This window comes from Cervus canadensis, chromosome 3, assembly GCF_019320065.1.
Source record: "Cervus canadensis isolate Bull #8, Minnesota chromosome 3, ASM1932006v1, whole genome shotgun sequence".
Lineage (NCBI taxonomy): Eukaryota > Metazoa > Chordata > Mammalia > Artiodactyla > Cervidae > Cervus > Cervus canadensis.
This window is the reverse complement of record NC_057388.1, coordinates 97,214,619-97,241,815: the sequence shown is the minus strand read 5'-3', so window position 1 is coordinate 97,241,815 and position 27,197 is coordinate 97,214,619. Positions and strand designations below refer to the sequence as shown.

The window sequence follows — 27,197 nt, the reverse complement described above, 5'->3', positions numbered from 1 at the left end:
CAATGTGAAGAGCTGACTCTTTGGAAAAGACCCTGATGCTGGAAAAGTCTGAGAACAAGAGGAGAAGGGGGCAACAGAGATGAGATGGTTGGATGGTATCACTGACTCATGGACATGAGTTGGAGCAAGCTCCAGGAGTTGGTGATAAACAGAGAAGCCTGGAGTACTGCAGTTCATGGAGTCCCAAAGAGTCAGACAAGACTTAATGACTCAACAACAACAACAATAATATTTAAAACATGCATTAGGGTTTTGTCTTTTTAATCTAACTTGTCAATCTTTGTCATTAATTGAGAAATAAAACCTTTTAGATATAATTACAGATAATTTGGATTTGTAAAAGGCAAAACAATAAGCTTTTAGAATATCAGAGAACAAAATTTGGGCTAGGAAATATTTTTTTAAACAAAATACAAAAAGCACTAAACATAAAGAAAAAGATAAATCTAACTATGTTTCAGCCTATAAAATCTTTGATAATTGCTCAGTTCACTATTTACTATGTATATAAAGTTACAGACTTTATATACATCACAAAAACCTACAATAATTCAGTATTGTTATTTTGCATACTTTGTACTGAAACCACATAGCTAGTAACCTAAGATTGGAATTCGGATAAAATTGCTTTATCCTCTGAAACTATTCCTTCCTTTCACAAGCATCCTATACTCACTGCTTCTATTTCTTCATCATCTACTTGTCTTTCTTCTGCCATATCCCTTAGGACGTTTCTCAATCCAAGAGGTTAGTCATTCACTCCTTATCTCCTTGACATCTAGCTTCAACACTCACTAATAATGATACCCCAATCAGCATAGGAAATCCCAGTTATGAAATCCAATGGCTTTTTCTTAATCTTCATCTTTATTGACCTGTTTTGAACTTCCTCCTTTTTTTAAACATGACTCTCCCTTAATCTGTTAGTCATATTTTAAATTTCTCATTCAACCATTACTTCTTTGGCATCAACTTTGTATATACATTGTGCCAGGTCCTGGGATACAAATGCCATAAGAATCAACCCTCAATAAGCTTATCTAGATTAAAGATAATTAAAGCAGGTTCATGAGGCCTTGCTCCATTAGGACCCACCACCATCTGGACCCTAAGGGCCCCCATGCAGCTCAGTGCCACGGCTCTGTGCTACCCCATGATCGTGGGTGTCAGCAAGGCCTACAAGATGACTAAGAACGTGAGCCACCAGAGCTATGGCCACTGTTACTGGGGGCACCTCACCAAGAACAAGCCTCATGATCTGAGAGGTCTGCAGCTTCACCCCTTAGGGGAGTGGCAAGCCATGGAGCTGCTCAAGGTCTCTGAGAGCAGACCTCAAGTTCATCAAGAAAAGGGTGGGGACACACATCCATGCCAAGAAGAAGGGAGAGGAGCTGAGTAATGTCCTGGTAATCACGAGGAAAGTCACAGCCAAGTACAGAGCTCCTTCCTCTCTGTGAATAATAAAACTTGTCCAGGAAAAAAAAAAAGGTAATTAGGCAACAATAAGCATGATTTTATATAGATATAAAATCATATATAATAGCCATATTATTACCAATTATTTGTTGGTAAGATATAATAACCATATTGTTTGATTTTATATATGTATATATATATAAAATCATGCTTGTTATTTGGTGGCTGTATTATTACTTGTGTATGTGTGTGTATATATATATATAAGTTAAGAACAGAGAAGAAGAATTGCACACCTAAATTTACATTAAATTTTAGTGGTTAAGTCTATGGACTTTATTTTTTGTTTTGTTTTGTTTCTTTTTTTAAATTTATTTTTTAATTGAAGGATAATTGCTTTACAGAATTTTGTTGTTTTCTGTCACACATCAACATGAATCAGCCGTCTATGGGCTTTAGAGATCTGAATTTCTCACTTGTTAGTTGTATAACTTTGGGGTGAGTTGTTCAAAGGACTTTAAGAATTGAATGAATCATTACATAGTATTTCATGCTTACTATAGAAAAGCAGAATGTTTTGGTGTTTGGGGAGAGAATGAATTATACAATATAGAGCCCATTATAAAAGATACTAGAGGAATGCTTGCTTTTAAAAGGTTTAATAAAACTATGGTAAGTAAATACAAACTATATCCTATTGCTGTAAAAAAAAAAGAAAAGAAAGCTCCTTAGGGTACATTTGTTATAGTTATCCACTGCTGGAGAACATTATACAATCAATATGTAATCTGCACATGCACAATTTCAAATGAAAAAGCATGCTTTTAGTGAACAAGAAGTACAATTTGCTGTCCTGAGTTGGACAGCATTACATCTAGAGCATATTGGTTAGCCATGTCACCCATTCCAGACTATGGAAAGAACATGTGCAGACAAAATATAAACATTTAAAAGGTTGGACCTTATGCCAAAATTGGCAAAGCCCCCAAGACTGACTCAATATAGAACGACAAAAACATACTTCTTTTATTTATTTTAACCAAAACTCTAATTAAAGATCAAATTGCAAATCCAGTTTACTATTAAACTACTGATGCTGGGAACTAGTCAATTAGGCAGGGACTCTAGCTGAAATGAGGATATCCAAGAATGTATTTTATTTCATTACATAAAGCAACCATTCCATTGCATACTAAGCAATTTAATTGTAAGAATTTCTTTTGCCTCAAGTGAGCACCTTTATCAACATAAGCCATGAAAAGTGAACCTGAGCAAATGTTAAGGATATGTGTTCTCCATCCACCAGCTGATAAATGCTGTTTCACTCAGCAACTCAATCTGCTGTTAGTGTGAAGTATATTAATAGTGCTTCCTGCTATTACACAATAAATTTTGCTTTGATATAGTACTTAATTTTCTAGTTTCAATTTCTTCCTCTCTCCCCTTATTCTGGACTTCCCAGGTGGTGCAGTGGTAAAGAATCCGCCTGCTTATGAAGGAGGTGCAGTAGATGCAGGTTTGATCCCTGGGTTGGGAAGACCCCCCGGGAGGAGGAAATAGCAACTCACTCCAATACTCTTACCTGGAAAATCCCATCGACAGAGGAGTCTGGCAGGCTACAGTCCATGGGGTCACCAAAGAGTCAGACATGACTGAACACAATCATTCCTTCCCCTACTCTAGGCTGGTATGATGCCACTTACACTATCTTTTGGGCAGAGTGTTGACACATAAAGAAATTTCGCATTTAAATTTTGGTGGCTTCCGACATCAACTAAAATAATGGCCAAGGAAGTAATTTGTACTCACGGACCCCCCTCATAGGGTTAACCTAAACATATCTGTACACAAAGTATATTCAAATATATATACCGAATCTGTATAGATATAGAACATGCTATCTATATTTATAGGTCTATTTATATCTATGTTTATGTGTATATATATGTGTATGCATGTGTTTGTGAGTAGTTTAATAAAATGAGATCATAATGTATGGACTTCTGTATACTCTGAGTTTCAAATAAAATGACAGCTATAACAACAAGGAAAAAAATAAAAAAAAAAAGAAAGAGAGAGCTATATAACAGAATTTATCCACAGGATTGTGAGGGAAACTAAAAAATGGATACAAAGTATTCTGCACAGTGCCTATAAGTTAACCACTTTCTAACTACTTATAAAATGCCCCCCACTACTGCTTCTGGGAGTAACCTTAAAGAGATACTGAAGTATCACTAAGCAGAGAAAGGCACTCCAGGAAACAGAATGCAGTGTACAAAGCCAGGGCACTAGGAGGATATGAGCGTGTGAAAAAAAACCCAATGACTGGACTGAAGAGAGCAAAGAGGAGAGGCAGGAAAATTATTTAAGGAGTTGAAACAAAAGGTAAGGAATGCCTGAACTAGAGCAGTGGCAAAGGAGAAGGCACGGAGAAAAGAGGTATCTAGAACAGAACAGATAGGAACTGGTAGAAAATTAAGACTGTGGATGAAGGAGAAGAGAGTGATGGATACTCTAGGTTTCTGATTACATGTTGATGACTCTGAGCCACAAACATATTTCAGAGAAAGAAGCAAAAGTATTTGGTTTTTAACATACTTAAGGTAATTTAAGACATAGATAAACATCATCTACAGTATATCAGATGCACACCGAGAGTTCAGAAGTCAACATTCTTTGTTAGAATATCTGGTAAGTATAAATATTTATACAGTTGGGTTCTTACAGAATCACACTGGCAATAACAAAGGGATATTAATCAAGAGTAACAGATAATAGTTTTATCAATAACCCAGGAAGTGTAGGGTAATTCAAACTGGAATGAAGTGAATTAAGAACAGATTTCATCACTACCTCAGCGGCTTTGCCGTTGTAAAGGCGAAAATGGTTACAGGCCTTGAGATTGAGTGCGATGGTGCTATCAGGAATTTGCTGAAGATAAACAGCCAGGACTTCTTGAGACACGTCATAGTAATCCAGCTTGTAATAACATAGGGCCACATAAACATTGAGGGCAAGGTATTCCCTATTAGAAGAAAAAATTAAGGATTCACAATTCAAGTCTACTTCACAAAAATGTTGTCAAACTACAGATATTTCTTACTGGCTCAACTGGACAGCAAGGCAAAGAGGACATTTCTTTTTTTAAAGAAAAAGGCAATATGATCAGTGTAGCATTTTTCTTTTTGTGTTATAGTATTTGAGTGTTTTGATATAAGTAGAGTAAAAGATGATGACTAGAGGAGAAAGGGAAAAGTTCAACCACTACCTGTTCATGTTAAAAAAACAAAACTAATATAATCCATAATGACATATAAATGCAAATAAGCTGACACCAAACAGAAGATGGACAGACAAGGCAAATGGATTTGATGACTGAGAATGGGAACAAATGGGAGACTATGAACGTAAAGCAAATGAGGGAGAAGGGAGATGGATGAAATATTTTGGGATGCAGAAGAGAGACTAAGTAGTCAGTGATAAAGTTGGAATACTAGTTCTTCAGAACAGTTTGTTTCTAATTTTGTTAGCAAATTACCTTCAATGTAACTACAACACTGAACAATGATACACCTAGACCATGCATTTTCAACAGGAGTGATATCACCCCCAAAGGGGTGAAAATTGGTTCTTATGGAGAGATTAAAAATAGTATTTATTTTATATATATACATACATACAGATATACATACAGTACATATACATATATCTGTATACAGATATACATACAGTACATAACCAGATATACAATATACTTGTGGTACTGAAACTTAATGGGAGGGCAATAAAGAGGGGGAAAGACAATCTAGACAATAAGGAGTCTAGACAATAAGGAGATCTTAATCTCACCAGATTATTGGCTAAACAGATTCGAACACACGGTGATATTAGAACCAAAGGACACTAAGTCCTCAGCCAAACTGGGTACAGAAGAAAGTAACAAAATGAGAGTTCAAGGAGGCACAACAGGACTCACACCTGTTATCTAGCAGTATTCGCTTGTAAATATCAATAGCTTCTTGGTAGTGAGATCGCATATAGTGGATTGAGGCCAAACTGAGTTGATCTTCTGTGATATCCTGAAGATTCTGATGGAAGTTCATCAATTTCTTCTCATCATTAAACTAAAATTGTAAGAGAAAAAAGACATATAAAAATTCATGTTAGAGTATGGTTAGAGAAATCAACACTTATGTAACACAAATTTAATTCCCCACTTCCTTCAGCCACTTGCCTCTGTTCTCCCTGTTTCCCTTCAGCTCCCAGTGTTCTCTATCTCACCTTCAGACAAAGAATAAAATAGTCTCCAGAGGCAGAGTCTTAGTCTTTAGTTACAACCCATTAATTACTTGACCCCCCTCTTTTCTTTCTGTTTCTTTTCTATTTCTTTCTTTATATCTTCTCCCTCCCTTTTTATTTTCTATGTTTCTATCTTTTTTATATGCTGTTTATAAGAGACACATTTAAAATACGACATAGAAAAGTAAAGAATGAACAGATATAAAAAGACGTAATAGGCAACCACTAACCAAAAGAGAGCTGATAGAGCTACACAAACATGACAATGTAGTGTTTACATGAAGAGAGATTTTTAGAGATAAAGACAGATATTTCATAATGATAATGATAAATGTTTCCATTCACTAGAAGGACATAACAATTCTATATCTGTATGCACTTAATGAGAGTCTGCAAAACATGTAAAGCAAAAATTGAAAGAACTAAACAAAGAGAGATAATTACAGCATGAAATTTTTTTTTTTTTATTTATTTGGCTGTGCCAAGTCTTGGTTGTGGCATGTGAACTCAGTTGCAGCATGTGGAATCTAGTTCCCTGACCAGGGATCGAACCCAGGCCCCCTGCATTGGGAGCACAGAGTCTTGGCCACTGGACCACCAGGGAAGTCCCAGCATGAAATTTTTAAATACACCAAAAATAATTATTTTCAAGTACTACCTACAGATAAACTCCCTGTAAAATAATTTAGCACTATCAATTAACAGCTTTAAATTTTTATTGTTCATACTCAATAACCCAATAAGTCTATTTCGAGGATGTTAGAATTACATTTTTATAATTAAAATCAAAATCAATCTTGAAGCCAAATAACTAGGAAATGCTGAAAGAATTGTGGCACATGCATATAATGGATTGTTATTTAAAACGGATGGGTTTGAAGACTAGTGACTCAGGGATACGTTCACAATTTAAAGGTAAGTTGTAGAATACAAAAGTATATATTTAACATAAATCCCATTCTGCAAAACAAATGAACAAAAATACAAATATGCATATAAAAAATAATTATCCTTAAAGGGATATTCCAAAAGGTTGAAATATAGTTAACTTTAAATATGGTAGACGTTTGAACAAACTCTGGGAGATAGTGAAGGAAAGGGAAGCCTGGTGTGCTGCAGTCCATGGGGTCATAAAGAGTCAGACATGATTTAGCGACAGAACAACAACAAAAATATCTTTTTATTGCATATTTATATTTTGATTACTAGAATGTGTGATTTTATAATATGAAAAAGTATTAAGAAATAATTTTATGATGATAATCAAAATTATTGCCATAAGGCAGGCAATTCAGAAAAGTACGTATTTATTTTCAGGAGTCAGGACAAGGCATCTTTGCTTCTGCTTCCTAAGAGACAATAAGATGGTGGAAACAAACTAATCTTATAAGACTATTGCTTAAGAAGAACTAAAACCTAACATCTCGGAATAAATTAACAGGGTAAAAAACATTAATGGGGAAGAAAAATCCCATAAAACTAATACCTGTATTCTACTTGCTCTAAACATATCATTAACAAGAATTTCTACTTAATTCTCCTTCACCCATGTTGGTAACAAGAAAGAAAGAGAAAAATATTTTAAAAACAAAAGTTTTAATTTATGTCAATTAAAAAAGAAAAACAAGATTTTACATTAAAAAAGGTGAAATAAGCACAAAGATACCTTGTGAGCCAAGTGGAAGAGGAGGCGGTTTTGAAGTCGGCTTTTTGGAGCTGAGAAAAAAAATCCAAGGTGCTTATTAAAGACCTCAATTGTCTATGGCACTTAGTCCCTTGTAGGAGTGACATGAGACTCAGATAAGGATATTCCCAAATCCTTACCCATGGGATCCTGCTATGTCTCTGCTATAAGATATATTATTTTAGTCTAGTCCTACTGCAGTAGAAGGAACATCATCAAGGACCAGAAGGAAAACAGTCTAGAGTCCTGCTCATGCCCACCCTGGTTTTCCTGGCTCTGTCGTGGTAAACCACAGCCTGCACCCTTCACGGTGGCAGCAGCAGCCCCCCCGCGTAGCTCACACGCGGGACCAAACACGGGAAGCAAATGGTTGTGGTCGTGTCAGTACATACAGCAATCCAGTTGAGAGAGTCATTTCCTAGGCAGGTTGATAAGAAGTCTAGGGGTCCCCACGGAGAGAGGGGTCTGGAATTCTCAAGGAGCAAGAAAATACAAACTTTTTTTGTCCTTCAACATTCCTTAGGATCATATAACAATAATGTATCCTGCTTGAAGACAGTCTCCAGAAAAAACCTGCTGGCTAATCCTTATCTTACACCTTTACACCTTATCTTAAGGTGTAAATTATGGGAGTAGGTCTAGTGACGTCTTTACAACCTCCAGACATTCTTTTGATTCACTGTCAAAACTAATTAGAGAGTATATAATTCCATTGCTAACACTAGCAAGGGGGTACTCTTTCTGTCCCCTTCTGATGCCTATGTCAGAAGCTTTCTCTATCTCCTTTATACTTTAATAAAACTTTATTACACAAAAGCTCTGAGCGATCAAGCCTCGTCTCTGGCCCTGGATTGAATTCTTCTCCTCCGGAGGCCAAGGATCCCAGCGTCTTTGCGTGTTCAACAACAACCTTTCAGTGTTGTCAATTCCCTCTGAACTCTTCCTTTCATAGTTACACTGCCATGTTTTCCTAAATGGGGCTTCCCAGGTGCTTCAGTGGTAAAGAATCTGCCTGTCATTGCAGGAGACGCAGGTTTGATCCCTGGGTCACGAACATCCCCTGGAGAAGGGAATGGCAACCCACTCCAATATCCTTGCCCGGAAAATCCCATAGACAGAGGAGCCCAGTGGGCTATAGTCCATAGGGTTGCCAAGAGCCAGACACAACTGAGCACACTCGCACGCATTTTCCTAAATACTAGCCCATTCTCCACAGATCTGGCATGATAATCTGCCATCTAAAAGAGGTAGCCAAGCAAAACGGTTAACATCTTTTAAATTCCAGATCCCCTTTGTGCTCTTGGAGAATCTTCCTAATTCTGGGCACTCAATATTATTAATATATCTCTTTACAACAAAAAGTCATACTTCAATGTTAAAAAAGAAAAAATATATATGGAAAGAGAGATAGTTACCTTGATCACCTTACATGCATCTAACTGTTCTACACACAAAGTCTAGAAACATGAGATAAATAACTCAAAGACCGTTATAACTGAATTGGGAAAAACTACATCAGTAAATTGAAACAACTTGGGTACAAATCAACAGATTTTCCATGACCTTGAACTGGAATTCTATCTAAATATGTATTTACCAGTTAATTCCCTAAGAATTCCACCCTGGAATACACTCGTCGCTCCCATATTTCCTAACAAACATTCTTTTGCCCACTTTCTCTATTTTTCTTTGATTTTAATTTGATTCATACTCTAATTATTCTTAATCTTTCCTCCCATATTTCCATTTTGCCCTACACTGATTGGCAAATCTGAATTCACTTCTCCTAAGATGACTGACCTCATAAGTTAAACAAAAGGGAAGAAATTTGGATTCTTCAAGCTGAGATTACTAGGCTTGTCATTTACAAGTAGGGCAAGAAGCTATAAAATCCACATTCATGAGAGCTTGAACAACTATACCCAACTCCTCCCACCAGCATGAATGTCTCACCACAGGAGGGCCTAAGAAAGGCACCTTGTCTTTTTCTTCTCTCATCCTTCTGCTTTTTGGCTGTAGCTTCTGGGGAGGTGAAGTGGGGAGGGTAAGGGTAAGGCACACAGAGATTAATTCTGCCGTTAAACATAAAGTTGCTAAGATCCAATATTCTTTGAAGAGTAGAGCTTTTCTTTCTTTCTTTCTTTTTTTTTTTTCTTAGCTTTCTAATGTCACTTGATTTTTCCTCGAGAAAGGTATTAAGTAAGTTTAAAAATCTCCAAAATGACTCAGTATTAGTGATGAATATCAGATATTAAAAGGGCTCATTTACCTTTAAATCCAGCTGCTTCAGCTTGTTTATACATTCCAAGAAAAAAGTAGGTACAGGCTAGATTCACCCAGACTTCAGGATTGCAATTTTCTTCTTTTGTTGCATTTTCATATTCCTGAAATATACAATAACCAGTGATCCCTTATAGCAGTAAAGCAATCAATGGGCCATTCCTTTATGTATAATGGAATAGGAGTTCTTGATTGGGCAACTTTACATTTAGGAGAATTCTATTTGCTCCTTAGGGCTTCCCAGGTGGCGCTAGTGGTAAAGGACCCGCCTGCCGATGCAGATGTAATTTCAGTCCCTGGGTCGGGAAGATCCCCTGGAGGAGGGCATGGCAACCCACTCCAGTATTCTTGCCTGGAGAATCCCATGAACAGAGGAGCCTGGCAGGCTACAGTCCAGAGTCGCAAAGAGTCGGACACAACTGAAGCGACTTACCATGTACACACATGTGCTCCTTATATTCTATACCTGTAATGTTAAATATTGCAGTTAGGGCTCAAGCCTACCCATGTGGGACTGTGGCCCATAGAACCCTACACTTGGTTTTTTTTTTTCCCTTTTAGTATTGATATGGGCTAACAAACTGAAGAAATGAAAAACAACTAAAATATTTTCTTTTTGCTAACTTAAAAAGACATTTAAAATGCATAGTTTCAGCTAACTTAAAATCCGATAACCTTAATATGCTACAAATTTGATTTCATTCTAATTGTTTTCTGGCTTTGTTTACTTGGCTTTACATTTAAAAAATGTGGTCTTTGAGGGTTTTTTCCTTCCCTGTTAAGAACAGTTTCTGAAATTCACTTTGTCAACTACATTTTCCATATACTGTTTTACTATCAGTCTTCACCACATGCCTATTTTCTTTCTTACTCCATTTGAACTACTCTCTCTTCTCCTAAATCTTTCACAAATACTACCAGCTTCTATTCTGCCCTCTTCACACCTTCACTTTTCTTTCACTGATTTTGTTGCTTTTGTTCATATCTGTTTCTCATTACCTGATCTCGGATATTTTTCATTTTAGTAGTGCAGGCTTTTAATATCCTTAAATTACATTTTGAGAGTGAGAATACATAAGAAAGGTCAAAACGATTTCATTTATGAGTTAAAAATTATTGACATAAAAAAAAATTATTGACATAAGGCATCTAAAATTTTTATGTACAGCCATAATTCCATAGATTTTAATTACATTGTAGGGTTTACAATGACCAAGAAAAACAACTTTCAAAACTATACTTTTAAATATATAAAAAAATTAATATATTAAAATATTAAAAAATATAAAGATAAAATAATTTTTCCTATGTCTAAAATTAACCTTGCAAAATAACCATGAACTATTTTGGAGAAAAGAATCATAAAATTTTTAATCAAAAGGGCTTATTTTTCTTCTCCTGAAGATTTCCTTAAGAAAGATTAATATTAATATATTGAACAATCTCATTAGTATATATCTAAAAGGAAAAAGTAAACTAACATTGCTACATATACTTGAACATATATAGAAGATTTCTGAAGCAATATATCAAAAAAGAGCCGATGCTTACTTCAGTTAACAAAGAAATAGGATGGAGGAAGGCAGACAGGGTGACTTTTTTCCTTTTTCCTTTGTTCCCTTCTATATTGTTTGAATTTTACCATGAGCATGTATTATTATAATACAAAACTTAGTAACATTTCAAAACCCTACAGTTACTTAAAAAAACACTTTAACTAACCTCCAAAGCTCTCTTGTAGTCACCCAGGTGAAAAGCACAGTATCCAATCCACAAATTAGTATCCTCTTCTTGTTCCCCAACATGACGTTTGAACTTCACGTTAAAATTTCATGAAAAAAAAAAAAATTATGAATACTTTGAATGGTAAGCCCTTGTTTAAAAAACTGCTATGTTAAGTTATTAACGAACAATAGGAAATTGCAAGTTATGGAAGCAAGATAATCTCAGTTTAATCAAACTGATACCCACAGAACTCAGCACAATTAACTACCTTTTCCTCAAATATTTCACAACTGTTTTTGTGTTTACTGACACCTTACTCCAGGGAGTATCTAAGAGTTAGCCTCATAACAATTCTGGATGATATATAAGGATCATAAGAACTCTGTGAAATATTTAATGCCAAATAACTGAAGGTTAGAGAAATTAAGCAATGACCTCAAGGCCACACAGAGCCAGTTAAGTGTGGTGCAAGGGACCACGGAGTCAACTGATTCCAAAGCCCATGTTTTCACCCTCTATCCCATGTTCTACTGCATTTAACTTCACACTTCAAACCTGTCCCATGAGCACACACATATATTTATTCATAGGTTATAACTTTTCACTGAAGACAAGGCATTAAATCATTCTATCACCCTTGAACAGGCTTGCCAGGGCCTACAAGAATTAAAGATTTTAGAAGACCACCAAATCATTTATGTCCATTGTAAAAAAATATTCATGAATTCATCATCCAATGAAACAAAAGTCCTGTTTTGGAGGAAAGGTGTGAGATCCTGAAGGAGAAGTCTGAATTACCGTGAGGTTTTTTGTTTTTTTGGCAAAAGGAGATTTTTTTTTTTTCCCACTCTATGTGGGAATAAGTCAAAAACATAAGTGAAAAAGTAAAAATTAAACAGATCATTGTTGATTTGTAGTGACCTAAACAGAAAGGAAATCTAAAAAACAGTGGAAATGTTTATGAGTATAACTGATTCGCTTTACTGTACAGTAGAAGCTAACACAACATTGTAAAGCAACTATAATAAAAATAAGATAAAATTTTAAAAAACCAATCATTGTTAACAAAGCTTCAGGTGCCTTGACCAGTACAAGAAGAAGATATCTGTTGATACTTTGTCTAAATAAAAACTTACTCTTATAGCTAACTCTATAATATTAGAAATTCTCCTCTCACCTGGAGAAGGAAATGGCAACCCATTCCAGTATACTTGCCTGGAAAACCCAATGGACAGAGAAGCCAGGTGGGCTACAGTTCATGGGGTCACAAAGAGTCAGACTCGACTGAAGCGACTAAACAATAACAACCTCTAACCAAATACTGTGAATTTGAGTGCAGTGCCTTAAGTCTGAAGAAACTCTTATTTGAGGTCTCCCTGAATTTGCCCCTGGAATTCCCTGGAGCCGCAGCAGAGCTCACAGGCTCTTCCTCATCCCACACCAGGGCAGTTCCCATTCCGATCCATCATGGCACTTTGGCTACCTAAGAATGAAAGCATAGAGCTGAGCCTTCCTGGACAACTTAAAGGCAGCATGGGATCACACAATAAGGAAAGTGTGGTCACTTCCTTAAAGAAAAGAGAGAAGAGAAAAAGAGACTAACAAAAATCACACATGTATCTACCACTCAGTCCTCTGATTTACAGAGCTAGAGGGTCCTTCCAAGGCAGCTCCCCTGATTTAAAGATAAGAAATCTGACACCAGAAAAGTTTAAGCAATGTGCTCAACACCAGCACACTAGCAAGAAACACAGGACTTTACATGCAAGACTGAGAAAGATATATAAAGCTGATTACAACACTTATTGTTGATAGAATAATACGGCTGTTGTAGTGCTTTAGAGAAATGATTATGGCACAACACAACCGGCTGTGCTGTCAAAACTCCTCCCCTCTTTGTTCTTTGGTGCGCCCCTTCATTCTCTATAACATGTTCTTCCCACAAAACCATTTCCCAAAGTGCAGTATCAGTGGACCATCTACATCAACACTTAGGCTATTTGCCCAAAATATTGGGTTCTTGAGTTTCCCTGGTGGCTTAGATGGTAAAGAACCTGCCTGCAACTCAGGAGACCTGGATTCAATCCCTGGGTCAGGAAGATTCCGTGGAGAAGGGAATGGCATCCCACTCCAGAATTCTTGCCTGGGAAGTCCCATGAACAGAGGAGCCTGGTGGGCTATAGTTCATGGGGTCAAAAAGAATCGGGCATGACTGAGCAACTCACACACACAAGGTAGGAGTCCAGAAATGTACATTTAAACAAGTACCACAAGTGACTCTTATGAGTATTAAAAGTTGAGAACTACTGCCAGAGAGATTTGAAATATCTTCTGAAGATACAGTATTTCAGACAATAAGCATGAAACATGGTAGAATTATTTAAATTTGATCAAAATGTTATAACATATTAATAGGAATAAATCATAAACTTGTCAGGGGGTGGAATAGGCAATGTGTGAACTGACACTGTATTAAATGCCCCTCTACATTTTTAGGCTGGATTTGCCATCAGTGGAACTAGACATAATTAAAAGTGTCTCTCAAGAAATAAGTCTATCATGTAAAAAAAGAGAGAGAGAGACAGAAAGAAGTCTATCTTTTTAGTTCATTTTTAGTCAGGTTTATAGTTAACCTGGAATCTGTGCCTGACTAGATTTACAGGAAGTCCCAGAATGCACCCACCTGTTCAATGCATAGCAGCCAGCATTCACCCATGCATTCCTCTATATGATGGTTATTTACGTTCTAAGAAACAACTTTCTTTGGACATTACCTCCAACAGGGTAATAGCTCCAGTGAAATCTCTTTGTGAAAGTAGCTCCTCTAGCTTTGGAATCTTCCTACCTTTCTTCTTTCTTTTGTCAGTGTGCGGTGGGTCCCCGCCTACAGCAGGTTTGGCCCTTGAAAGCATCTGTGAAAGAAACAACAAAGATAGCTGTATGATCCCATTCCCGAGGTCAATTTAAAAACGAGAGTGACAGCTCCCGGATTCATAAGTCAAATCCTGAACAACGAACCCCTTGTAAGCCTATTTAAACTCTTTCCGTAACACGCATTTTACTAAAATGCGGTGCTTGAGCTGAACGAAACCGCTATCCCCTACTTCTTCATCTCCTCCAACAAGAATGAGGTAAGAGATGCTTTCGGGTAGCTATTGTCATCTCAGCCTTCCCTTGGTCCGCTTCCCATCTCACACGCAGCTCAGGAGTGGGAAAACGGAGAAGCAGGAGAGAAGAAAGCAACGATGTTTCTACAGTTGCAGCCCTGTCCCCGGTGGGAACATGGGGGAGGGCACAGACATCTGCCTCCGTTAACACTCCTAAACTTAAACCAGAAGTGTGCTAGGAATCTCTAATCTCCAGTCCCAGGACCTACTCAAACTTATTCCTCACTATTCAACGCCACTAACCATCTTGGCGCCGATCCTGTTAACCCCCTCTGCAGACAGACAGTAGAAGGCCTGGCTTCAGCGCGCCTCAGCATCCACAAAGCTCGCTTGGTCTCCACGGCAACCCCGCCAGGAGACTGGCCCTCCCGGAGTAGCGCTCGCCGGAGAACTGGTACCCTGCGCATCTTGGTTCCCATTGGCTTATCGCTGCTGCCGGGCGTGAAAGGTTTTCTCTCCGCATGAAAGTGTCTTTCTCTGTACTGAGAGCGAGAGTTTGTCTGTATTTCTGTGAGTTTACATTAGGAAAAAGCGAATTAAAAGTGACACGGTTTTTCAAAAACAGGTTTCCCGGGAAAGTAATTTTCAAGGACCACTTCCGATTTGGAACGCGTTGGGCTCCGGAGCTGCCTTGGGAGCTGTCTGGCACGTGATCGCGGGTCTCCTGTGCTGTGCGGCTTAGAATCAAATTTCTCCCGGAGCGAGTATGCTGATGTTTGGAGGCGGGAGTTCCCCTGAATACGATTTCTTATTTCCGTAGATACATCTCCAGTATGATGTGACATTATAATTCCTGACTAGAATTTAGAATAGAACCTCTCGTTCGTTAGAAATAGGGAAACACAAGATTAAGTCACAGTGGCCAATGCAGCACCCATCTTGATTGTTTCTAAAGGTCTGATGCAATATTTTGAATATGTAAATTAAGGTAACTGGAGTGAAATAATTAAATTTGTTTTGGCTGGGTGTGTGTGTGTGTGTAAGTTTTGTTGTTGTTTGGCTGTGTCACGGAGCTTGTGGGCTCTTAGTTACCCAAACGGGTGGAGCCGGGACCCTTCTGAAGCTGGGAATTCTAATCACTGGTCCGACAGGAAATTCCAGGAAATTGTTTTTAAAGGTGTGGAGAAAGGGTTTAGAGATGTGTAACATAAGAGCTGTGAGTTTTAAGTTTTAGTCAGGGTCTTTCTAAGAACTAAAGCCCAAGAGACAGCCACTTGGTGCACTCTGAAGCAACCACTCAGTAGAAGTAAGGGAAAAGTCAGTTCATGCATGACTTTTGGCTGGGGGATACCTGCAGTCAAGCATGTATCTTGGTAAGATTACAGCTAATCATAAAGAACAGATGTTTCCAGTTAATCTTTTTAGCTTTTCTATGTATGGAGGATGGAAGAATCTAGAGTCATTAAAATTCTTCCGGAGATACACTTTTGACTACCTATGAAAGTGAAAGTGTTAGTCACTCAGTCCTGTCTGACTCTTTGCAACCCTATGGACTGTAGCCCAACAGGCTTCTTTGTCCGTGGGATTCTCCAGGCAAGAATAGTGGAGTGGGTTGCCATGCCTATCTCCAGGGATCTTTGTGACCCAGGGATGGAACCCAGGTCTCCCACATTGCAGGCAGATCTTTACTGTTTGAGCTACCCAAAGCCTGGGACCTGTCTGTATTCATGTGCATCCAAAGCCCAGATGCCTCATCCTGTTTTTACCTTAAATTCTTACAAGAGTCCTACTGTCAGTCTGCAAATGTGGTGAGTTTACAAATGAATCCTTGTGGAAATGGGTGGTGAGCAATGATCTTTGTCTTAGCAATCCTGATTTTGGGGGGGATCTAGGGATGGAGCAGCCTGGTGGGCTGCCGTCTATGGGGTCGCACAGTTGGACACGACTGAAGCGACTTAGCAGCAGCAGCAGCATGCTTGTATGTTGGAGAAGGAAATGGCAACCCACTCCTGTATTCTTGCCTGGGAAATCCCATGGACAGAGGAGCCTGGCAGGCTATAGTCCATGAGGTTGCAAAGAGTCAGACATGACTGAGCAACTAAAACACACATGTACACACACATGCACACACACATGCTTATATGTTGACTTTAAAAAGTGCACAACCTAAAAGTTGAGAGTTATGTTTATTCAGGGAACCTTACTAAGGACTATAGCCTGGGAATTAACCTCTCCGATGGCTCTGAGGAACTGTTCCAAAGAGATAAGCGAGGAGCCAGGGTATATATGGGTTTTTGTTGGAGAACAGAAGTAGTCAAACTTCAAAAGACTACTGTTAATTACAAAAAAAAAAATACCCAACATCTTAAGGACTTCAGTGCTTTTTTATGTATGGGAAAATGGAAGTGACTGGGCTCATTGAAATTATTCCTTTGATATGCATCTTAACTATCCAGGGCCAGTGTCCTCTTTTTCTCCATTCTGAATTCCACTTTAAGAGGCACTGTCAAGACAGCTGCAGTGACTGTTGGTTTGATGGCAGACAGCACTCTGTTTACTGAAATAGAAGACAACATTTTTTTGTCTAGAGGTAAGGCTCCTTGTAGCCGGGATTGTAACTGTTGCACCCAAAGGACTGTACCTTACAAAAGATAGGGTCTGAACACATAAAGCTGAGCGCCAAAGAACTGATGCTTTTGAACTGTGGTGTTGAAGAAGACTCTTAAGAGTCCCTTGGACTGCAAGGAGATCCAACCAGTCACTCCTAAAAGGATTCCAACCCTGAATATTCATTGGAAGCACTGATGCTGAAGCTGAAGCTCCAATACTTTGGCCACCTGATGTGAAGAACTGACTCATTGGAAAAGACCCTGATGCTGGGAAAGATTGAAGGCAGGAGGAGAAGGGGGAAGCAGAGGATGAGATGGTTGGATAACATCACTGACTCAATGGACATGAGTTTGAGAAGGCTCTGGGAGTTGGTCAAGGACAGGGAAGCCTGGTGTGCTATAGTCCATGGGGCCACAAAGAGTCAGACACGACTGAGCAACTGAACTGACTGAACACATTTGCTGGAGAAGGGTCTCAGTGGAGCACACACACTAAGGTGGAGACTGCCCGTGTCAGAAGCTGCCGGAGTAGAAAGAACTGCTGAGAAAAGCCAGTGCCACACTGGTTGCCATGCCGACATGCAGAACCTGTGCCTGCCATCTGCATTGAGAATGCCTCCTGTCCCTGACGCCTCTCCAGAGTGGTTCCTTAAACCTGTATTTTCTTTACTATTGGGTGTGACTAATTTGAGTTTATTGAGTGCAATAAGCTGAGTGATTTGAACTTCTTACACAATTGGCTCATGACATGTTTTATGACTCCTCAATCCCATGATTCTTAACTGGCCTTGTTGCTTTGTCTTATGACACCCACACACAGTAAGAAACTATAATATGTGTTGTTTGGGTGACTTAATTTATCTTACTCCTGAACCTGAAATAGGAGGGAAGGGGGCAGGGCACAACCTTTAAAAGAATGATATAGCCATAGGACATGACAAAGTCTGGTTAGAACCAACTGGATCCAAGATGATGGAATAGTTGACTTCCAGTAGACTTTTGAACCTCATCATTTGCTCCTGTAATACGCTGTTGTTGTTGTTTAGTTGCTAAGTTGTGTCCTATTATATTAACATAAGCTAAATGACACACCCACTAGTGCCATGACAGTTCTGAGGCTGACCATAAAAGGCTAAAAAGTGGGTGGTAACTCAATTCCAGGAAGTCCCTGTCCCTCCCCCAAAATAATTGAAATAAACCTCCCACTCATTAACCTATGAAATTATCCAACTCATTAAAACTAACCATGCCATATATCGAAGCTCTCTCCCACCTTCTGGGGGCCCATAATCTGTCTGTGGAGTGTGTTTCTCTCTAAATATATCCACTTCTTACCTATCATTTCATCTCCAAATTCTTTGATGATGAGGCAAGAACCTCATATTCACCAGGAACAAATCCAGTAAACACAGCTGCAAGGGTAATCTAAAATCACTAAATCATGGAATATTAGAGCTGGAAGGGACCTTTAAAGGACATCTAGTCCAACCCTCAGAATTAACAGACTAGGGAACTAACATCTGGAGAAGTGAAGTAATTCTCCCAAGTGTATAGACTGTTGTGTTATAGTTGAATTACATTACATACCCCCCTTGAATAAACTAGCCTATTTAAAGACTCGGGTGTACCATAAGCTTACAGAAGGAAGGTATGATATCCTAGATTCTTCTTCATCCTCATTGTGCTCCAGTTCTTACCCCCCATCCCATCGCCAAACACTTGTAGAGTAAATGAGTGTCTACTTGTCTTCATTCCTTGATATATACAGCTTTGTATACACACAAACGGGGCTTCCCAGGAATCCACCTGCAATGCAGGAGAGCCCAGTTCGATTCCTTGGTCAGGAAGATTCCCCTGGAGAAGGGATAGGTTACCCATTCCAGTATTCATGGGCTTCCCTGGTGGCTCAGATGGTAAAGAATCCGCCTGCAAGGTGGGAGACCTGGATTCGATCCCTGGTTTGGGAAGATCCCCTGGAGGAGGGCTTGGCAACCCACTCCAGTATAGTTGCCTGGAGAATCCCCATGGACAGAGGACCCTGGAGCACTATAGTCCATGGTGTTGCGAAGAGTCAGAAATGACTGAGTGACTAAGCGCGGGTGCTGCTGCTGCTGCTGCTAAGTCGCATCAGTCGTGTCCGACCCTGTGCAACCCACAGGTGGCAGCCCACCAGGCTCCTCTGTCCCTGGGATTCTCCAGACAAGAACACTGGAGTGGGTTGCCATTTCCTTCTCCAGACTAAGCATGGCACACACACACAAGCATGGATAAAGACACATACAACAGGCATATGCATAGTTTCCCCTTCTTCCCCCAGCCTTTGGCATCCACTAACACATCTGTCTATGGATTTGACTATTCTGGACACTTCATAAAAATGAAGCCATACAGAGGTCCACATAGCTTATGTCTAAATACTGAAAAACTTAAAATCATCCTAGCAAACTGTTAAAATATTTTATCCTCCTACCTTGACAGATGCACCATGATGAACAGGGTCACGTTCCAATGTAGAATTCTCAGACTTCCTGGAATCCTGTGGGGGGAGGTGACAGCATGCAGAGGGCTGGCCCCAGCCATCACTCAGCCCTTCCCTTCTCAGCCCAGGCTCCATCCTGCCCCACAAGGGGCTCTGTGCACAAGCGTGGACACCCTGCCTGGCAGTGCAAGCATAATCACCCACTCTCTAATGAGCAATCATCCTGACAGATCTAAAGGGAGGAGACTTGCTCAGGCGTGGAAACAGGCTTGGGGGGTTATGGGCAGAGGATTGGGCACCACAGCATGGTGAGAGTGCTGCAGGAACCCCTAAGCCACAAGCATGGCCTCTTCACACCTGGGGCAGGGTGCAGTCAGGGCATGGAGCCCAGGGCAGGGGCTCTGCTCGCCAAGGTCTAAGGGCAGTGTTGCTGATTACACTGTAAACAACCCTGTTGATTTTGCTAAATCCATTGAAATGATCCCCAGCAGTTTGTGATACTGCTTTCAACCTGTAAATTCCTTTAGGGGCTGTTTGAACTGTAGCTGTAATGATGAGGGCTTCCCTGGTGGCTCAGTCGGTAAAGAATCTGCCTGCAATGCAGGAGACCTGGGTTTGATCCCTGGGTTGGGAAGATCCCCTGGAGCAGGACATGGCTACCCACTCCAGTATTCTGGCCTGAAAAATCCTGTGGATGGAGGAGGCTAGTGGGCTACATGGGGCCCACCTTCTGCGGCTGCATGGGGTTGAAAAGGATTGGACGTGACTGAGTACAGCGTTCTGTCTTTCTTCTGCCTGTAATTATGAAGGTCAGAATATGGCAGTTGAGTGTAGTTGAGAAGAATCTGTTATTCCCAGATATAGCTCTAAGAATCTAGGGTGTTGTGAAACACTTAATAACATAGATACATGAAAACTGGTTACGTGGTTAAGAGGCAAAGTTGGAATTTGCAACTTTACTGCAGTTGCAATAGAGCAGCAATATCTGAGGACTTGTAAAAAGTAACATTTTTCCTTATCACAAAAGTACTACATATTCACCATGTAGTGAAGCTGCTAAGACTTAAAATGAAGAAAGTATAAATGATCTATAACCACTTATTAACACTTGCTAACATTTTGTCTTTTAAAAAGTGATTTATTCAACTAGTACTAAGGATAATGTAATCATGGCTGAGCTACTAATAAACTGGAAAACTAGTTATAAAAAATCTATAGGTGGGACTTCCCTGGTGGTCCGGTGGCTAAGACTCCCCACTCCTAATGTAGGGGACCCAGATTTGATCCCTGGTAAGGGAACTAGATCCAGTTTGCTGCAACTAAGACCCCGCACAGCCAAACAAATAAATAAATATTTTTTAAAATCTATGATTGTTGAAGCTGGGTGATGAGTAATGAGTGTTTATTATACTATTCTATTTTTATATGGAAATTTTCCATAATCCAAAAATAAAAAAGACATTTGAAAACTCCCAAAATTTTCTGTATGGCTAAATTTTTAACTGAAATGAATTAAAGACATAGAAATCAATATTTATTTCAATATAAAAAGTAAGTTGCATTTATACTAGTTAAAACTAAATCTATGTGATGATACTGGGCAAGCTGATTTTCAGCTTCTGATTGCTAATTAATCCTTATTTGGTGAAGTGATAACTGGAAAATCAGAAAGCCATATAGACATCATCATGTGTACAAAGGAAAAATACCAGGTATTGCAGTTCCATGATCCTTAGAGAAGGTACTTCTTGTGTTGGCCAGCTGCTGAGATGTGGGATCCTCTTCAGATGGTCCATTTTAGTTCATTCCCTACTGCTGAGGGCTGGCCTTCCCAGGTGATGCTAGTGGTAAAGAATCCACCTACAAATGCAGGAAATGCAGGAGACGTGGGTTCGATCCCTGGGTCAGGAAGATCCTCTGGAGAAGGAAATGGCAACCCATTCAAGTATTCTTGCCTGGAGAATCCAATGGACATAGGAGGGGGGCAGGCTACAGTCCAGGGGGTCACAAAGAGTCAGACATGGCGGAAGCGACTTAGCACCTAGTGCTGAAGGCAGCTCCTAGCAAGAAGTGAAGGTGACATAGACGCTTGTGCTCTGAAGTCAGCAAGACTTGGATTTGAATATTGCCTTCCCTGCTTCCTACCTGTGGACCCTGAGCAGTTCACTTAACCTCTCTGAATTTTATCCTCTGTAAATACACTACACTAAAACCCGCCTTGCTGATTTGCTTAAAATTCACCTGAGAAAGGCGATGTAATGGTTGTCTGTCAGGAGGTAGACTGCCTACATTTAGTTCTTGGCTCCAGAGCTTACTTTAGCTGTGTGACCTGGGCAAATCACTTAACCTCTCTGGGCTTCAGTTTTCTCACTCGTAAATGGAAAATCATAATAATATTAATAGTTCTTACCTCCTAGGTCCATTGGTTGTGAAAGTTAAATTACATACAGAAAGCATTTAGAATAGTGCTGTGCACACAGTTCAGTTCAGTCGCTCAGTCATGTCTGACTCTTTGCGACCCCACGGACTGCAGCACGCCAGGCTTCCCTGTCCATCACCAACTCCCAGAGCTTGCTCAAACTCATGTCCATCAAGTCGGTGATGCCATCCAACCATCTCATCCTTTGTCATCCCCGTCTCCAGCCTTCAATCTTTCCCAGCATCAGGGTCTTTTCAAATGAGTCAGTTCTTCCAATCAGGTGGCCAAAGTATTGGAGTTTCAGTTTCAACATCAGTCCTTCGAATGAATATTCAGGACTGATTTCCTTTAGGATGGACTAGTTAGATCTCCTTGCCGTCCAAGGGACACTCAAGAGTCTTCTCCAACACCACAGTTCAAAAGCATCAATTCTTTGGTGCTCAGCTTTCTTTATAGTCCCACTCTCACATCCATATATGACTACTGGAAAAACCATAGCTTTGACTAGATGGACCTTTGTTGGCAAAGTAATGTCTCTGCTTTTTAATATGCTGTCTAGGTTGGTCATAACATTTCTTCCAAGGAGCAAGCATCTTTTAATTTCATGGCTGTGTTCAACATCTGCAGTGATTTTGGAGCCCCCCCCCCGAAAAAAATCTGACACTGTTTCCACCGTTTCTCCATCTATTTGCTGTGAAGTGATGGGACTGCATGCCATGATCTTAGTTTTCTGAATGTTGAGCTTTAAGCCAACTTTTTCACTCTCCTCTTTAACCTTCATCATGAGGCTCTTTAGTTCTTCTTCACTTTCTGCCATAAGGGTGGTGTCATCTGCATATCTGAGGTTATTAATATTTCTCCTGGAAATCTTGATTCCACTATGTGCTTCATCCAGCCTGCATTTCTCATGATGTATTCTGCGTATAAAAATAAGCAGGGTGACAATATACAGCCTTGACGTACTCCTTTTCCTATTTGGAACCAGTCTTTTGTTCCACGTCCGGTTCATGGTCAGTGCTATTATATGTGCCTCCATCTTCATATTATTTTCTTACTGGAATATAATTTTCATGCCATAAAATTCACTATTTTTAAGTGTACAATTTAATGGGGTTTTGGTGTGTTTGCAAGAATGTACGTAACTATTATCTAATTTAAAACATTTTCATTACCTCTGAGAGAAATGCCCCTGTAACCATTAGTGGTCACTCCACATTCACTCTTATCCTATGCCCCTGGCAACCATTTACCTATTTTCTGACTCTGGACATTTCATATAAATGGAATCATACAGTGTATGACCCTTTATCTTTGGCTTCTTTCACTCGAGTCATGTTTTCCAGTCTCAATCATGTTACAGGGCATATTATAGTCCATTCCTTTTGGTGGCTGAATAATATCCCACAGTACGACTATGTCATATTCATTAAAGCACTTAACACAGCAAATGCTTAGGGCCTGGTGGTCTTATCAGCATCCCACCCGATACCATAGGGTTCAGGGTACCGCTCCAGCCCTATTTTATCCCAAGTGGATTAGCACTCAAGAAAGAGGCTCCGGCTGTGAAGGGTCACCCACACAGCCGGTTGGGCTGTCAGCCCGCCTTGCCCAGTTCTGCCTTGACCTTCCATAGAGTGTTCTTACAAATCACGAGTTCCCAGTTGTCTCTTCCCAGCCACACACAACCTGATAACCTGTTGTTACTCCCACTCCCTGTCATCTGCTCTTCAATATCTGTTCTTTCATTCCTCCTCTGGATCTGATGATCGCCCCGGATGCCTTCCACAGTCCACACTGCTTTCTGTTTTGGACCTTTGTTACTTTGTATGTTTGGGTATATTATATTAATTATCCATGGCTGCATAACAATTTTCCCCCAAACTTAATAGCTTAAAGCAATCAATATTCTTATCTCCCGTAGTTACCTTGTAGCTCCTGCACTGCTAAGTAACTCAGCTGGGTGGTTCTGGCCCAGCTCTGCTCAGGTTCAAGCCAAGCTGTTAGTTGGGGGCTCTAGTCATTGAACCACTTGGCTGGAGTTGAGGGGTCCCATTCTATGGGGCTTATCCACATGCCTGGCAAGTTAGTGCTGGCTGTGGACAGAAGGCCTTTGTTTCCTGTCGTATGGACCTCTCCACATGAGGGTCCTCATGATGTATCAACTGGCTTCCCTATAGCAAGTGCTAAGAGTGAATCAGGAAGTCACAATGCTTTTTACGACATAGCTTTGAAACTCACACTGTCATTACTGTCCTAACCCACTGATGAATTATGCAGATGAGTCCTATACGGTGTGGGAGGGTGCAAATATCAGGAGTTGAGATTCCCTGGGGACTATCTGGCTGTCACATCAGGCCCTTGTCTAAATGCCTGTTGCCTGTGCTTTCAAACCAGTCTTAACAACAAGATTTGCAGCCTGAAGTTCCTCATTTTAACACCACCAAAGCAAAGCCTAGAAATTCATTCTCAGAGAGAGAAATGACCCTTCTTACTCTGAAGTCACCCCTCCATCTGTTTATGCCAGCTTCATCCCTTCCCAGGTCCTTGCTGCTGCAGGTTCAACCCAAGGAAATCCCCTCTGCCTTCCCCTGTCTAGCTGACTAACGCCTCCTCTGACTCCCATATCTCCTAGAGAACACCTGTTTGCCATGGACTTTGAACATGGCACGTGACTCAACCCTCCAAGGTCTATGTACTTTACATTTCTATGACTTGGCATAGCTGACTCATCACTGCCTGGTGTATGTTTTGCTTCCCTCCCCGATTGGTGGTTCAACTGACTCACGTAGCCTGATTTCTCGTTAATGTGTCAGAGCAACTGTAGCTTTGCTCCCTCCCCAGATGTATTTCTTTGAAATTTTCACCCTCACCCCAGATCTGCCAGTAAAATAACAGCAATATGTAAGCAAGCAAACAAGAAGTTTCTGTAGGGATTTCCCTGGTGGTCCAGTGGTTAGGAATCTGCCTGCCAATGCAGGGGACACAGGTTTGATCCCTGGTCCAGGAAGATTCCACGTGCCTTGGGGCAACTAAGCCAGCCTATGCACCACAGCTTCTGAGTCTGCACACCTAGAGCCTGTGCTCTGCAAGGAGAGAAGCCCCTGCAATAAGAAGCCCACACACCACAACTGGAGAGTATCCCCCACTCACTGCAACTAGAGAAAGCCTGTGAGAAGCACTGAAGACTGAGTTCAGTCAAAAAAAAAAAATCTCCCTGGCTACCCAAATAATTCCTCTCCTCCCTTCTCCTCTCCTTATCAATCCTCTAAAATGAGTGATGTATTTTGATTTCTAACCCGACCAATCTGAGAAATCGCCTCCATCAAGTAAGCTGGAATATAAAACTGTATACAGACTTTATTGACAGAGGAGCACTCTCTCAGGATGTAGGATTTAAGGGGGTAGAAGGAAGCTGTCCCAGGTGGCTCAGATGGTAAAGAATCTGCCCACAATGCAGAAGACCCTGGGTTCGATCCCTGGGTCAGGAAGATCCCCTGGAGAGGGGAATGGCAGCATGCTCCAGTATTCTTGACTGGGAAATCTTATGGCCAGAGGAGCCGGTCAGGAGACAGTTGAGGGGGTCAAGAAAAGTCGGACACGACTGAGCAACTAACACTTACACCTCCAAGGAAGCTGTATGAACAAGTAACCCAGATCTCTATATCACTCATTACACTTGCACCAGCACCACTGCCCCCCCAGATACACCAGCTTTTACCTATGGCCATGTGAGAGGGCTCCCATATAACCAATAAAGAAGAAAAATTCCAAGCTGGGAGTATGAGTCACCTCAACATGTGGGTACAAGCTGAACATGGAAAGCAGCTGCATTACAGTCACACTCGGGGGGCCCTTGAAAGATGGTGGTGACAGAAAATCTCTCCAATAGGAGGAACCCTGAGATGTGCGCCTGGTCATCTGAGTTGTGTGTAAAGACAATGGCCTAAGGTTTGAACACGTATGGACTCATGGACAGTGATGTGTGGCCTGGCTGGTGGGTGGAGGACCTGAGAGAAAAAGATTGTAAAATTGAGAGACAAGAGCTGGTGCAGAGGCTTGTGGATGGACGTAAAGGAGTGGACACAACATGGGAAGTTGTTCGTATCCCATGTTAAGCCCATTTGTAAATATCTATTCCAAAAGATGTGCCAAGAAGACAAAATAACTTGGCCAGCTTTCTCAGAGCCACTCTCCCACCACTGCTGAATGATGGGTACCGAATATAGCTACTGCCACTGCCAGATGTCCAATCTGTTGGCCATCAAGACTGAGGCTAAATTCTACTCCTTAAGGAAACCAATGGGATACCTGGTGACCAGTTGACTGCACTGTGATCTCTTTTTCTCTGGAAGGACCAGAGGTTTGCTCTCTCAGGAACAGACACTGATTCCAGGTATGGGGGTTGCCTTTCCTGCCAGCAGGACTTCAGTAGTGCCATTCTCTGGGTGCTTAATCCACAGACATGGAATCCCACAGAACACAGTATCTGACCAGAAAACTCTTTTCATCACAAGAAGTAGAAGGAGGGGCCTATGAACATGGGATCTACGGGTCACATCACTGTGTAACCTCAAAGCAGCTGGATATACATGAAATATTGGAATAGCAAGTTAGAGATGCAGCAGAAGCTCCATCATGGAGGTGATACACTGCAGTGATTGATGCCAAAAGCTCAGATGTTTGGCATACTGGTGCTGAATCAAATCTCGGAGACAGAGTTTTGGGTGATGCAGAAAAGGATAGCTTTATTGCTTTGCCAGGCAAAGAGGAACTAATGCCCTCAAGAAGTGTCTCAACTTGGGGAAGATAGTACAAGTTTTCTAGCAATTGTTCACAGAGGGCATGATCAGCTGGTGGACTTTCTTCTGATGAGTTGGTGGTGAGGTGAGTCCACATTGTCAACCTTCAGGTCCGACTAGTCTGGGTCTATATGCTTGTGGGCGCCATACCATCATGAATCATTAACTTCTCCCACCTGGAGGGGGTTTCAGTATTTGCAAAATAGCTCAGATATTTTTGTGTGTATCCTTTGATGGGGAAATAGGACTTTGCTCCAAGGCTGCTTGTGACTGTTTGCTTCTCCTTGGTCTCCCATTCCCTTCCTTCCCTAATTAACAATGGCTTGAATCTGCCCATTGGAGCTCAGGGAAGGTCATGGAGGCTGACTGAAGGCTGT

The 27,197-nt window shown here is 40.6% G+C and overlaps 1 protein-coding gene and 1 non-coding gene across 4 annotated transcripts in view; both read right to left on the bottom strand.

The window, feature by feature from the left end:
* Nucleotides 1-14,934, bottom strand: part of TTC26 (tetratricopeptide repeat domain 26) — a 38,974-nt gene extending 24,040 nt beyond the window's left edge. Inside the window, exons 1-7 of one of the 3 annotated variants that reach the window (XM_043463837.1) lie at nt 14,818-14,934; nt 14,182-14,319; nt 11,405-11,497; nt 9,672-9,786; nt 7,385-7,434; nt 5,398-5,543; nt 4,273-4,444 (exon numbers count right to left, since the gene is read on the bottom strand). In XM_043463837.1, coding sequence (XP_043319772.1) covers nt 4,273-4,444; nt 5,398-5,543; nt 7,385-7,434; nt 9,672-9,786; nt 11,405-11,497; nt 14,182-14,319; nt 14,818-14,820 — 717 coding nt within the window. In that variant the 5' untranslated portion in view covers nt 14,821-14,934. The remainder of the gene's footprint in view (nt 1-4,272; nt 4,445-5,397; nt 5,544-7,384; nt 7,435-9,671; nt 9,787-11,404; nt 11,498-14,181; nt 14,320-14,817) is intronic. The other 2 variants (XM_043463838.1, XM_043463839.1) reach the window with 2 other exon arrangements.
* TRNAG-CCC lies at nt 6,250-6,322 on the bottom strand. The gene has a single exon. It is a non-coding gene; the product is annotated as a tRNA-Gly (tRNA).
* Nucleotides 14,935-27,197: the final 12,263 nt, after the last annotated feature.